This window comes from Muntiacus reevesi, chromosome 4 (genome assembly GCF_963930625.1).
Source record: "Muntiacus reevesi chromosome 4, mMunRee1.1, whole genome shotgun sequence".
In the NCBI taxonomy this organism is placed as follows: Eukaryota; Metazoa; Chordata; class Mammalia; order Artiodactyla; family Cervidae; genus Muntiacus; species Muntiacus reevesi.
Window position 1 is genome coordinate 126,981,744 of NC_089252.1, and position 15,240 is coordinate 126,996,983.

The 15,240-nt window shown below is 34.1% G+C and overlaps 1 protein-coding gene across 5 annotated transcripts in view; it reads right to left on the bottom strand.

The window, feature by feature from the left end:
* Window positions 1–613: 613 nt before the first annotated feature.
* PPP1R12A (protein phosphatase 1 regulatory subunit 12A) overlaps window positions 614–15,240 on the bottom strand; it is a 156,024-nt gene continuing 141,397 nt past the window's right edge. For 4 of the 5 annotated variants that reach the window (XM_065934138.1, XM_065934140.1, XM_065934137.1 and 1 more), the window contains 4 exons: window positions 14,311–14,415; window positions 8,243–8,290; window positions 5,281–5,331; window positions 614–2,812 (listed from right to left, as the gene is read on the bottom strand). In XM_065934138.1, coding sequence (XP_065790210.1) covers window positions 2,726–2,812; window positions 5,281–5,331; window positions 8,243–8,290; window positions 14,311–14,415 — 291 coding nt within the window. In that variant the 3' untranslated portion in view covers window positions 614–2,725. Of the gene's footprint in view, window positions 2,813–5,280; window positions 5,332–6,074; window positions 6,106–8,242; window positions 8,291–14,310; window positions 14,416–15,240 lie in introns of all 5 variants that reach the window. The other variant, XM_065934139.1, reaches the window with a different exon arrangement.

A 15,240-nucleotide genomic window follows, 5' to 3' on the forward strand; every position in this document is an offset into this window, starting at 1 on the left:
GAGAACTCAATTCTTGCTGTATTAATTTGTTAAACACAGGCTTTACCACTGCAAGTCCTCTACCAAAGTTCCCAAACCAGAAATGTCTCTTATCTACTTACAGATGTATAGTTAGATTGGGGTTGAAATTTAGAACAGTTCTAGGTTGGAGAATGATCTACTACTTTACATTTCAATGGAATATTATCTTTTTATGTATTCCCAAGTCTATGTCTGCAATTAAGAAAAAGCACAGGTTTAATTCAGAAGCCACGAAATACTTAGGTAAATGAAGTCTTACGCTTACAAAGCTACTATCTTGAAACTCACTTTCATCATTATTCTTTACCCACTTATCATAAAAAACTAGTTCTCAGATTCTGCACACAGATAGCTTTATGTAAAATATATAAACATTTGTTCAAATTGATACACAGATTGCATAAATATGGCAATTAAGCTTAAATTTACAGATGTGCACGTACAATGTTGTGCAAGTTATCACAATATTACAATTTCAAAAAGTATTCCAATGGAATCCAAGTAAAGCAGTTAGTGAAGATACCCATGCAGAATTTAAATATCTCAGAACAAAGTTATTAAATGTCTTCAGTAAAAGTTCACACATTTAAAATAGTTTTATTCATTTTATTTGTATATGTCAAAATACATTTTTATTTCCAAAATAGTGGGTTTTGCAACTAGTTTCATGCAGAAACAAGGTCTGCTCAATACTACCAATAAAATCAATATAGCACAGTAGCTGTTCAGTTTTAGATACAAAGAATAAATAACCTAAATACAAAACACTAAAATATTAGAAACACGTATTTAATCATTCTTCACAGGCATCCAAACTTCACAAATATAATCCTTAGCATGCCTAACTGTTGTGCAACCAGAATATGTTGCAGTCACTCAAACTGATCAATTATTTGTATGTTTTACGTCCACGTAAGACCATGGAAATTCTCTATATTCAGACCCACCATTCATACAGTTCAAATGTAACCAAAAATAAAATTCCCACAACTATCCTTGTACCTTTAAAATCAAGAATCCTGAGCTTGGTAGTAAGAGCATAACCTTATATCTTCATAAAACCAATCAAGAGAGGACTTAAAATCCTGCTTACCAAAACACCCTTTCCCAACCCCAAAGTAATCTAAAATAGGCAGTAGAACACAATGACCTTTTAAAATGAAGGGGTACAAATTCACATTTAATATAGTATACAATACAATCAATAATACAATTAGCTACTATAAGCTTTACAATGTACAATTTATTCAAATGGCTGAACTGTTCAGTGGTTAAGGAGACAGTTATGTGCCAGAAAGATATAGTACTTTTTGCATGGTTTAATGAAAATATAAAAGCTATTTGTCCAAATAAATGCCATCTTCACTATTTACTTGGTTTTGCTTTTCTTTCTTTTTTTTTTTTAAAAAGGCCACTGAAATGTATAAAATGGTCTGAACATGATGGTGGTATCAAAGTCAATGCCTCTTCACATGGCAATAACAGTGCATTTAACACAAACTCACGGGTTAAGTCTGCAAATGATTTCATAGCATTACTTTGGCTAGCACAACAGTTTTAGACAGCACTCAGATAAATATAGGTATGTGAAATGTGAAGCAATTATCTTATGGAACTTTAATTATGGTTGAATACTATCAAATGAAAATTGCAAATAAAAGTAAAAGCATTTTACAGTAGAAAACTTTTGTAAAGATAGGGCTCCACATAAAGTGTTAATTTAAGTCTTTATATCACTTTGTTAGTAAATTTTGTTCTTAACACTATTATGGAGTAGCCTACTTTGCATTAACAGACATTTGAAATAATAGTCAAGCATGCCATGTGGTGGACTAAAAATCAAACAGTACACTTATTTATATATACAGCATCACTCAGTACCTGCTAAAATGAATGTGAAGATTACAGAACCTAACATCTTATACTACAATAATAAAAAACAAACAAAAACAAAAAGTGACCAATGAAGGCAGAAAATAGGACTTAAAAGAATCTAATCTCAATGGACTTTAAAGCATTCATAAAAGGAATAAATGCATATTGCACAAACAGTGAAAGCAAATGTTCCACCAAGCAATTCAGTTCCAGGTGGGGACAACAGCATTAGCCTAATATATGACAATGATTTCAGAGGAGCAAGTGTTCTTTTCTGTAAATGAGAAAGCTGTGAGATGACAGAAAGTCTGCCACATGAAGAGCTAGAAGGAAAAGATACAAACCCAAACTTAGATGTAAAGCAAAAGCAAAAAAAAAACAAAAACAAAAAAAAACACAAAATAAAATAAAATTAAATATTGAAAAACTGGAAACTGTGGCACATCAAAAAATGCTGAATAACTGTCTTCTGTGAGAGCTGAGTTTTTGTTGACACAAAAGTATTTATGTACAACTAAGGCTTACTGGTTAAATATCTGAGGCATATCTGGCCTTGAACACTTTCCTTATATGCTGGAGCTGTAAACAAGTTTTCTCAGTCATAAAAAAAATTCTTCTCAGCAGCTGCATTAACATGAAACAATGGTCTTGATACAAGAAAAAAAAAAAAAAAAAAACAGAAAATTAAACAAAACTCCTAGATAAGAGGGCATTTGGCAGGATATCCAAAAATGACAGTCTCCAAGGATTCTTCCCAGGCTTCCAGTGACGGTCAATTATGGTCCACTGGGTTACTAATATGTGCAATTCCATTACTTGCTGCTTTTTTTTATTTGGAAAGTTTGCTTATAACTCTGATCAAGGCCCCATTTTCATCTTTTAGCCTCTGGTTGTCTGCTTTCAGGTCTGGTAACATCTGTGAGAGGAAAAATATAAGAAAAAATTTGAATTTAATAACGAGATTAAAGTGTTTCTCTTTAAATGTTATGTTTTTACCACAAGACACATGAACAAGCTTTGTCAGTTATATATACTTCTAATGACTAAAACATATTATCAGGAAGAAAGAGCTCCCTCCCCACAATTTGTGAAGCTAATTAGTTTAATAAATGATGAAATGAAAAGGTTTATTCTCCCAAAGTTATCAACTGAAATGTACTAAATCACTTGACATCATGACTCACAAGCATACCATATTAGAGCAGCCAAGGAAAGACTGTTTTTATGTTAGGATAGGCTCTTAAAGGGAATTCCTTTAACAGTTTCTGTTAGCCTAAATTAAGGCCTTTTGCTTTGTTTATGTCAGACCTCAAGCCACACTGTTACTCCACAAGAAAACCCAACTATTTAGGGAAGTTTTGAGGGAGTCAGACTTGTTGTAAATTATTAAAATTCCTTAAATAATTTACCTTGTATTAAGTTTAAATGCCTAGTACATAATGTTTGATCCAAGATAGGTGATCAATTAAATGATAATAAAGCAATTACTACTATCATTACACTAAAATAATTTACAAGCCAAAGTAATAAGCCTGAATGTCTTAAAATATCCAAGCATAAAAACTACTACTAGTGTTTGGAGTAAACAGAAACACACATCCTTACACCTGAAAACGTGTAAGTTTTTTTTATAGACAAAGTGAAGGAGGGGGTGGAAATACTGTAAGTCAACTGGGTTCTCTACTAAGAATGATTTAAGTGACATGTGCTCCGCCAGATTTGATAGGAAATGGAATAGCTTCTATTTTGGACATTAAAACATACTTTGCAAGATAATTAGGTCTCTTTCCTCAGCTTTCAAAATGTACCAGGTTATGTATTTAGATAAAAGTAAAACTACTTGCAAAACTATCTTATGCAAAATCTTCATGAGAAGTTTAACTTTATGTGGAACCAATCAATTATTAACCTGTGCTCAGAATGTATGGATATAAAATACAGTAATCTGAAGTTTATCTATTAGGATACCTCTAGAATAGAGAACTGAGTAATATTAATTAAGGTGGTTCTGACTGAAATGACATTATTTTGAAAAGCAGATAATTCATGTTTAATCTTCAGCTTCCACATATATTAATTATATATAAAATACATGTTATACTGTTTGTGTTCCATTTTCATGTTTTTAAGTGCTAAAAAATTTGTAGAGCCAAAAATGTGCACAAGCTTTGTAAAAGTGCAGGTAAGTCTTTTACCTAAATGCTGAGATCATTCTCTTAGTTTACTGCAGTTTATCAGTCACAATACACAATTAGTAACACTTTCTAACATTCTGAGAAGCCATGCACAATTAAACAGTTACACGACAAGTTCCAGACACAATGGCATTAATTTGTAAAAGTGAGCTCAAGACACGCTTACTAATACAAAAACACCTGCCTGGCTCTACTAAGAAGAAATGATGAAACTACAAATTATAGATTCACAGACTGCAGTTGCCTACAGAACCCTGAGCGCTTGGCTACCACTCTTGTCAAGGCCCTATTCTCAGTCAGCAGTCGCTCATTTAACTCTCTCAGAGTTTGAATTTGCTTTATTTGGTGCAGATTCTGCAGGAATCAGAAAATAAAGAAATAGAAAATAAAAAATAAGAAAGTGGAAGAGTACAATGAAAATATAAAGAATCATAGGCAACAAATATAAAAAGAAAAAATTAAGAGTCTTAAGAGAATATTCCATGAAATTTATATAAGTAAACAGTGCAGTTCTAAAATTCCTTAGCAAACAAAATACACAAACAAAATCCAAAAAAATTTTCTCCAAAGCTATTCAATAATGTTCCAATAAGAAACCAAATAATTCAATAGAGAAACATTTAAATCTTAAAATTCTAATTCTATGGGCATAATATCCTATGCGTTAGTTCAATAATTTATAATATGATTATTTTATACAAGTCAATGTAATAAGAGGTAATCAATTAATTATATTATGCTTTTCTTCCTGCAAAGAACGTACCTTCCAATATTCAAAACCAATCTATTTTCACAGGTAATGCAGAGTTCAATAAGCTGTACCTCTGTCCACTAATCTAATGTCCTTCATTTTCAAAGAACATTTTTGCATGATCCCCATTCACCATTTTCTCCCCAGGGAACAAAATATTTGAAAGGTAAAGAATAAATGATACATCCCAAGTCTTAGTCGATATCATCTTATTTATTCTATACCTGAACATCAAAAGTGCCAAAAAACAGATTACCAAAAGAATTTGAGTTTTAAATACTTTTCTAGCTCACCTAAAACCTGACTTTAGGAAGAAATAGAAGCACAAGACATAGATAACTCACAAACTGCATAAGCAACTTTAAGAACAATGAATAAACATAGTATCTATACTAGTATTGTGAAATTTGAGCTTATACCACAGCACTGTTTACTTACTTTGAGCTCTTCTTCCATTTCAGATATTCTTCTTTCTAGAGCTCTTCGTTCCTAGATGAATTTAAGGTATTAATGTTACTGATATAATTAATTATTATACTCTTAAATTTTCTTCTAAATTGTGAAACAGTGACAATTTAGAATAAAAAATCAAATCAGGAGCAGTGTAGAAAAAGATGTGATGGCGGTGATGTGTCAAGAGCTTTCCAAAATTTGAGAGAAATAAATATGAAGATCATTACTTTATTACTTCCTATAAGCTCTTTCTTTAAAGCTTTGACCTTCTGGTATGTTATGCCACATAACATGTTCAAACTGATTTTAGTTTACATAAAACTAGGGATAGAGGAAACTGATACTCAAGACTGAAGACTGCACAGAAAAGAAAAAAGCAAAAACTCACACAGAGATGCAATTACTCTACAGTGATAAGAAGCAGAAAAAGCAAGAAGCAAACGTGACCAAAGTATGTGTATTTTAAAATTTCAAAACGGTCTAAAAGATGGCTATTCCTCCACCCACAATGTTTACCAGTCATCACTTGTCCAGTCCACTTGAGAGCTTTGTATTTAGTTTTATACTCTGTGTAGCATTAATGCAGTGAATCTAATAAAGAAGCAACTGTAGCATTTATTTTAAACCACTTCGTTTCAAAGAGTGACAGGCAAAGGCAACATACAGTATATTACTGCAGTGTGCACTTTTATTCTCCCTTAAAAAATAAGCATTCTAGGGTGTTATGCAAGAAGCAAGCAGCAGTAATTAATGTGCTTAAAACTTTGGTTAGGTCATACCGCCGCGAAGATACTGACTCTTGCCGGTCACCTTTCAGATACAAACCATTTAAATTTAGTTTAATCACATTGACACTATTTTCAAGACATTCTTTCCCAGATTAATAATTAATGCTGATACTTAGTAAAGCAGTACATTTACTGTAAATGTTAAGATTTTTAGAGTATGTGATTTTAAAAAACAGATGGAATCCTATTCATAGGCTTGTAAGTATCATGTTTTTCTATTATCTTAGCATGTTTAAACATTATTAGGTAGACAAAAATGTTATTTTTGATAAAAAGAACTTCCTCCTAGTTAACAGTACAGCCACAACCCATTCATAAAAACCACCGCACTTCTCAGAATACCAGGACATGTGATATTTGATCCTCATAACTTTGTGCAATATCAGCAATAGAATATTTCCTCCAGCTGACGGGGAACACCCTTATCAGCCTTAATTTTATTATGTGTCTTCAAGATTTTAACTAATTAGTGGCAAAGCAAGACAAGAACACTATACTGAATTGTCAAACTGCCAACTGTAAAGTTGCAGGCAATTTCTTATATCTGAGAAACTTACTACCATTTAAAAATATGGTTAAGAGAAAATAATGCATATAAAGTGCTTAATTCAGTGTCTGCCTGGTATGTAAGACAGTGCTAAATAAAAGTTAGCAGTTATTATTAGTACTGTAACTACCAACGTCTGTTAAACTGAGAATAGATTAACTGCTTTGTAATTTATCTGCATTTGACAGGCAGAAAAAGAAGGTCAGGTGGGAATGTCAGAATATGAACATGGTTATATTATTTAAGTGCATAAGCCTAGATGAAAACTATCACTTATCTCTGCATGATAGGGAGATTTTACTTTCATCTTTTGCTAAAATTTTTGTAATAAACACATTTTCACAAAAAATGAAATATTCTTTTAAAATGTGACTATCTCAAAAGCAAATAATATTTTAAGTATATGGTAATCTACGTCTTTCACCCCAACTATTAGTATGGATAAAGGAAAACTGAAAACAATTCTTTACTATTTCTACATATCTTGGATATAAAATTCTATACATTATACTATGATGTAATAACATTACATTTAATATAGTAATTGATTCTAAAATTTAGCAATTATAAGTTAGATCAATAGGTTTTTAAAAAGCCTAGAACAATGATTTCTAAAACCTGATGAAATCATAATAAAACTAGTAGTTATTATACATTACAATTTAGTAAATGACATAGATAACTTTTTGTCTATTATTCTGCATTTATATCACTTTTCTCCTTTTTTGGGGGATTAAAAAGGTAAATTGGCTATTTTTGAAATGGAATGGAAGAAAATATACCAAGTACTCTTGACTCTCTTTGATCTAGAGATCACAGCTCCACAGTATGTAATTTCTTCTGTGGCTGAAACCTTGAAAATCTAGCCACTGTTCAGTAGTATTACAGGTACTCTTTAAGCACTTTTCCATTTACTTTTGATCATTTATATACATCTTCAACTGTTCAGACTAAATTTGTGCAGTTATTCCTATGCCCACTGCCAGATCCCTGAGCAATAATAGTAATAATAAAGGGAGAAAAATACAAGTGAATATATCATGGCCAGACAAGAAACCGGAGAAAGACATAAAATGGTAAAAGGATTTTCTTATACTAATTTTTTGGTTTAAAAGAGCCTACTTCAGTTAAATATTTAAACTCAAAATTAAATATTATTAAATTAACTTTAAAAAGAATTAAAAAATTTGGTCTCCATACCTTTAAAAACTTTAATAATGGAAGTATTTTATTTTTGCAAAGAATTAAACCAAATATATATATGATTAATGTGTTTTAACTGTATCACCACAGACAATCAGAGAGATAAATGGCATTTAAAAAATATCAGATTCCCTACCACAATGTGTATGTTTCAGAATGAAGACAAGATATGTTTTTTGGTACATTAAAAGAATAACACAGTAAATTAAATTTTATTTAACAAGGTAATTTTACCCTGTAAGACTTTTATAAAGAAGATAAGCTAGAAGACATTCATAATCAAATTAATAAATATCAATTTAAACTAATTAAAACTACCATCTATAAAAACAAAACTAAAGAAAACCCATTGCTTATATAAAAAATAAAGGGGGAAAATGATTATTTATTCATTAAGATGGACACTTACCCTTTTTTCCATTTCTAATAGTGACCTATCAGCGAATCTTTCTTGTCTCTGTAAGGAGGTAAGAAACACAAGGAGGTGTAAGTGCAATAAGGATGGGGGAGGGGAGAGGATCACAGCAACGTGCGTCTGACTCCTTATGCCCCCGTGGGCTGTAGCCTGCCATGCGCCTCCCTTCTTATAATGCTATTCAGGAGGAGTAAAGATACAGTGTGAGTAAAGAAAAGAGAAAACAGAATCTGTACCGAAATTAAAACAAAGATTTATTAGAGGAATGCTTGGACATCCTCTATGTATCATTTTGCCTCAAGTCTTTACAGTTAAGCCGGGAGCAAGGATGGGTGACTATTGGGCACAAAGACAAAAAAGCCCCAGTCTTCCCTTCCGTGCTCAAGCTCTCTTTCTGTCTACATCACAGTGAAGAGAGGCTAACCTGAACGCTCAGATTCCAGGACCCTGACTGAAATGCAGTTGGACCAGATGGTGTGCCTCTATACCCATGCAGTCTGACCTGTAAACTGGCCTCTTCCCCTCTCTCATGGCTCTCTTAGTCTTGCTAGCTCTTTCTCTAAAGTTTTCTTTTCTAATCATCCATGTTCCAAAATTGGTAAGAAGGATTACATCTCTTGTCACTTTTAAGAAATCCCAGCTATATACCTTTTCTCTTCCTGGCAAGCTCAGGTCTCATTTTTCTTTCTTCTGCTTCCTGTACTATACAGTCAACTATAGAGATCTCGAGATGAAAAGGACCTTTGGGGCTTTAAGCCACATGTTGCACTCAAAACCAGGGAGCTGTGCATGTGGGTACTGAGCACAGGGATAGGAAAAAAGCAAGTGCTTAGTTTTTATTTACAATGACCTCTGTTCACACATTTCCTGTTCAATTTATTGAAAATGAATTCATCAAAAGGTTCATCCCCCAGATGTGCTGAATAACCAATTTAAAAAATGTACCAAGAACAGTTTTTGCTAACTACTTAATAAGAATGCTCTTTTATGGTCATTAACCACAAAACATCCTTTAAAAAACTATATATATACACACACACAAACAGTTCATTATGATTAAGCACAACTTCATTAATCTGGCAATTCAAAAACATTTAATATAATTTTCTCTTCTGTCAATTCTTTCAACATTCATATTTTTGTACCATCAGGTTTTGTAAAGCAGTTACTCTTTGATCCTTCTTGCAAAATTTCTTTTTTATAGTTATAGTACATAAATAAATATCTAATCATGGCTGTCTCCCCTTCACAGATCACAGCCTTGTTGTTGTGAAGGGGCTTGTGTAACTCAATGAAGCGATGAAGCATGCTGTGCAGGGCCACTCAAGACAGACGGGTCACAGTGAAGAGGTCTGATAAAACATGGTCCACTGGAGGAGGGAATGGCAAACCACTCCAGTATTCTTGTCGTGAGAACCTCATGAACAGTATGAAAAGACAAAAAAGACATGACACTGGAAGATAAGCCTCCACAGGTTGGAAGAGTGATTCCCAGGTGGCTCAGTGGTAAAGAATCCACTTGCCAGAGCAGGAGACGCTGGAGACATGGGTTTGATCCCTGGGTCGGGAAGATCTGAAGAAGGAAACGGTAACCCATTCTGATATTCTTGCCTGGAGAATCGCATTAACAGAGGAGCCTGGTGGGCTACAATCTGTGGGGTCACAAAGAACTGGACACGACTGAGCACTTACGTATGCACACAGGTCGGAAGATGTCCAATATGCTACTAGGGAAGAGGAGAGAGCAATTACTAATAGCTTAATTGACTATGCAAAAGCCTTTGTGTGGATCACAAGCAGCTGTGGAAAATTCATTAAAAAAATGGGAATACCAGACTGTCATATCTGTCTCCTGAGAAACCAAGAAGCCAGACAAGCAATTGTTAGAACCAGACATGGAACAATGGACTGGCTGTAAATTGGGAATTCAAATGGTCACTTTGCTTATTTAACTTATATGCAGAGTACATCAAGGAAACTGCTGTGCTAGATGAGTAACAAGCTGGAATTAAGACTGCCAGAAGAAATATCAACAATGTTAGATAAGCACATGATAGTATTCTAATGACAGAAAGTGAAGAGGAACTAAAGAGCCCCCTGATGAGGGTGAAAGAAAAGAGTGAAAAACAGCTTAAAACACAACATTCAAAAAACTAAGACCATGGCATTTGGTCTCATCACTTCATGGCAAACAGATGAGGAAAGTTGGACAGTGACAGATTTTATTTCTTGGGCTCCAACATCACTGAGGGAAGTGATTGCAGCCATGAAATCAAAAGACATTTGCTCCTTGGAAGGAAAGCTATGACAAATCTAGACAGCATATTAAAAAGCAGAGACATCACTTTGCCCACAAAGTCCGTACAGTCAAAGCTACGGTTTTTATAGTACTCACGTATGGATGTGAGAGTTGGACCAGAAAGAAGGCTAAGTGCCAAAGAATTGATGCTTTTGAACTTGGTGTTGGAGAAGACTCCTCAGAGTCCCCTGGACAGCAAGGAGATGAAACCAGTCAATCATAAAGAAAACCAATCCTGAATAATCACTGGAAGGACTGATGTTGAAGCGCCAACACTTTGGGCACCTGACCTCAAGAGCCAACTCACTGGTGAAGATACATACACGAGAAAGACTGAAGGCAAAGGTGAAGAGGGCAGCACAGAACGAGATGGTTAGATGGTGTCACCGACTCAACAGACATACATCTGAGCAAACTCTGGGAGACAGTGAAGGGGCAGGGGAGCCTGGCGTGTTGCAGTCCATGGGGTCATAAAGGTCATGACTTAACGACTCAACAACAACAACCATGGCGTTCCAATCTGTTGTTTTAGTTATTTTTATATATTTTAAATTTTAACTGAAAAGACTTTTGGCTGCACCATGCAGCATGTGGTATCTTAGCTCTCTGACCAGGGATTGGACCTGTGTCCACTGCAGTGGAAGAGCACAGTCTAACCACTGGATTGCCAGGGAAGTCCCCATACAACTGATTTTTAGGGGGGAGGAACCAACACCGCCCAGCCTATGGGATCTTAAGTTCCTCAACCAGGGATCAAACGCAGGCCCTTGGTAATACAAGTGCAGAGTTCTAACCACTGGACCTCTAGGGAATTCTTAGTCTGTTGTTTACATGTTTTCTGTTTTTTTGTGTGCTTACTCTTTCTGGAAAAAGAAAAGTTAGGTATTCCAGTTGCTTATTATTAAAAATCAAATTCAGAATTACAAATAAGATGAGACTGTTTCTAACAATTCTGATATACTTATGATGTCTTTAAATTTATATTTTAATTGCTAGAAAAACAAAGGCTAAATATGCCACTTAAGCAAGTGCAAATGAATAGTAAAATGCTAAAAAGATTGTAAAATGTTAAAAAGACATTAAACAACAATTCAAAGAAATTAAAAATTGCTGGAACAGTGTCAAATACATATAAATTAATAAAATGTTAAATGGAAAATTAGCATTTTATTGTTTTTTTTCCATATAGGGACAGTTCAACAATTTTACGACTCATGTGCTAATATTTTAGGTTAAAAAAAAAAACAACTTTAATTTTTTTGGTATATATTCCACTTAAAGCTGTTAAAATCACATGTAGCAAACCTGGAGTATCGATATTTGACAAAATAATTATTCATCAACTGGTTTCTGGCAAATTAGCCTATTTCGCTCCCTTGGGGACTGAAAAGGGAGCAAGGTGGCTGGACTAAGGCAGGATTCAACAATGCTGTAGTCCGTGGCAGAAAACTATGAAACAGACCTAAACGTCAAGCTTAATTCCTTTCTTCTTTCCTGGTCATGCTGTGCAGCTTATAGGCTCTCAGCTTCCCGACCAGTGATCGAACCTGGGCCCCCAGCAGTTAAAGTGTGGAGGCTCAACCACTGGACCACTAAGGAATTTACAATTCTGTTTTTTCCTAGCTTGCTAAACGTATCAGCCAATGATTGTTGAATTTTATAAAAAAATTTTGTCCACAATCTACTATTTCAAGATTAATTCTTAGTAAGATGATTGTTTTCCTTGGAAAAATTCCATGGAAAAATTTCCATGCAACTACTAGAATTTTTCAGTGCAATCAAAACTTCCACTATATGTGTATTCATAAATAGTTATCAAAGAAATGTTTAAAAAAACACACAGATTCACAGTAGACTTAAATACTCAGGGTAAATAACTCAATAAAGTTGAAAAAAAAGTTTAACATTCTGTCACTTTTATTTTTACATGTACCCCTAAATTTTTGAAATGAAATTTACGCAGTGTTTCCAACTAACATACTAATTTTGAATATTTACTCGGTATCTCATACTCTAATTCAGTGACTTATTTTTCTGACCACAGTCAATGGGAACAGAAATTGGTACTTGACCCAAAGACAGCTTGCAATAGTTGTTCAGTGTCCTGTGAAATGGATACAAATAGAGCCACGGGCACTAACAGACTGCTTCACGGGCACTAACAGACTGCTTCACGCTGATGACAACTGGCCAATTCTATCAGTTCTCCTCTCCTGTAGAGTTTGAATGAGAAATTTATAGGAAGAATTAGATGACAACAGAGTAGGCAGAAAAGCAGAGAACATACAGAGAAGGCAGTAAGCAGGGTCACCATAATGACAGAATACTACAGTAGGGAGCGATGGCTATTTTTATTTTTTTTAGCAATGGTTATTTTTATTTAGAAAATATGATGACCAAATGTCTAGAACTAAAGCTATTTTCAGGGAACTAGTTATGATATTTTGTAGCAGCTCACTAAGCTATTAATGCAACCTAAAGAATGATGACATTCCAGTTTACCATGAGACTTAAGTGTAAGCCAGCAAGTTTAAACTCGTGTGACATTCCAAGTCTTTATGACACCTCACTAGGAAATGTGTTCTTGTTCTACAGTATTTCTCTGTGTATCTTCAGAGTAAACTTTCATTACCTGAGTCTTTGGTCAAAGTAATGTCTCATTTATAGAACTGAAGATGCCATTCTAGATGACTGCTTTCAAACTAGATTCTAAAAGTTTACTGTAGAAATGTGTTTATGCTACAAAGTCTTATGTTTAACATTAAACAAGTTGATTTCCTTAAAATTTATAGGACTCCTTAGAACCTTTAACATATAAATCAGCCCTGCTAAATCTCCAAGATACAGAATGTATGGTATTTCTCAGTTACATGGGTCACAAAGCTCTTTTCTGTTTTTGTTTTGAAGTGGAGCAGGAGAAGAAAGAGGAGGAAGAAGAGGAGACAGCACTTATTACTATCTCCCAGAACTAGTGCTTTATGAAAAAACAGCTTGGGAAAAAATTCTTAGTCATACACATCCTAAATCCTATATACAAGGCTAGGATGTGTATGATCTAAGGCCTAGTTCTGCTTGGCTATCCAAGTTTTCTTTTCTAAAATTATCTCTGCCAGGTAGTTATTTTCTTTCAGAATTATTATTAAATCAGTTTTTAAAAAATTAAACAGTAAAAATTTTTAATGAATAAAAATTATTATAAAAAATTTTTATGGCTTTAAGAAGACTCTGTAATTATTGCTGTTATTTGCTAAGTTGTGCCTGTTTTTGTGATCCCATGGACTGTAGCCTGCTAGGGCTCCCCTGCCCACAGGATTTCCCAGGCAAGAATACTGGAGTGGGTTGCCATTTTCTTCTCCAGGGTCTCTTCCTGACCCAGGAATTGACCCTGCATCTCCTGCACTGATAGGTGGATTCTTTACCACTGAGCCCCCAGGGAAGCCCAAGATTCTGTACAGATGCCTTTATTGCTTTCCTACATTTGGTATGTTGGAAATAAACATTTAAAATCCTTCATGTACTACAACATAGATATTAAAAGGCTTAAAAATACTTCGACTTTCTATCATAAGGCTATACTTCTATATTAGAAAAAAATAGAAGTTACTAGTAAGCTGTATTATCTTGATTCCTTATTAATAAATAAGCTATTATCAATAACCAAACTTACATCCAGAACACAAGAGAAAATTACAATGCAATCTTTAGATGAAACAAATGACAACAATTACCTCTAGAGTAACAAAGAGGAGAAGAATGCACAAACCTGGGTGGCTTTCTCCAGCTGCAACTTAAGATCTGTCAGCTCCATGTTCGTGTCATGCAGTTGTGCCTTCAGCTTTTCATTCTCGGCTAGAATTTGTTCGTAAAGCTATACGGATTAGTGGAGAAGGACAAATTACTTTTCTGCTTTCTTACTATTTTAAGAAGATTTCCCAGTGATCACTTTGTAATATTAAAATAGGAAGATTGATGTAACACATGAGCTATTAAATAAATACATTAAATATATATTTAAATGCTTTGTGGTCTCAAGGCAGAAACTTTTGGTTATGCAGGTGTCTTTGTCCCACATAAATTCTTCAAAAACTAGTTCCAGGATTTAAAACTTATGACTAAACTGAAAACCATGACTTTTCAGTTTCCATTTAAAAAACTCTGTTATCTGATAAAGAGGGACCACATACCTGTGCAGTGACCACAGCTGAGGTTATAAAGAGCCGCTGTGATCTTTATTTGGGGTCTGTGAGCTTTTCTGCCTATCATTCCCTCTTTAATAATGAGCATCAGTGGCATTTATCATTATGTTTGTATTATTTTTACTAAAGTTAAAAGGAAAGTGACTGATTTCTTAAATACTTTTTTAACACTTGAATCTACTACTTCTTTTTCCCTCATCTCTAATATTACAACCACAGATGGCTACATTTATCTCTTACCTAGATATTTCCATTATTAGAATTGCTCTCTTGACCTCCTTCTAATCTACTTTATACAAAGCAGCAAGAGTTAAATTTTCAAAATGACAATCTCTACCAGCCATATCAAAAATTTAATTACTTCAGTACATCATGTACCTTCCCACCATCAGGCTGGTCCATGTACTTGTAATTCCATCTGAAACATCTTTTTCTCCCATTTTGCCAGTTGATTACTAATTGTCTTTCTGTTCTTTGCTGAACTTTTACTTCTTTTG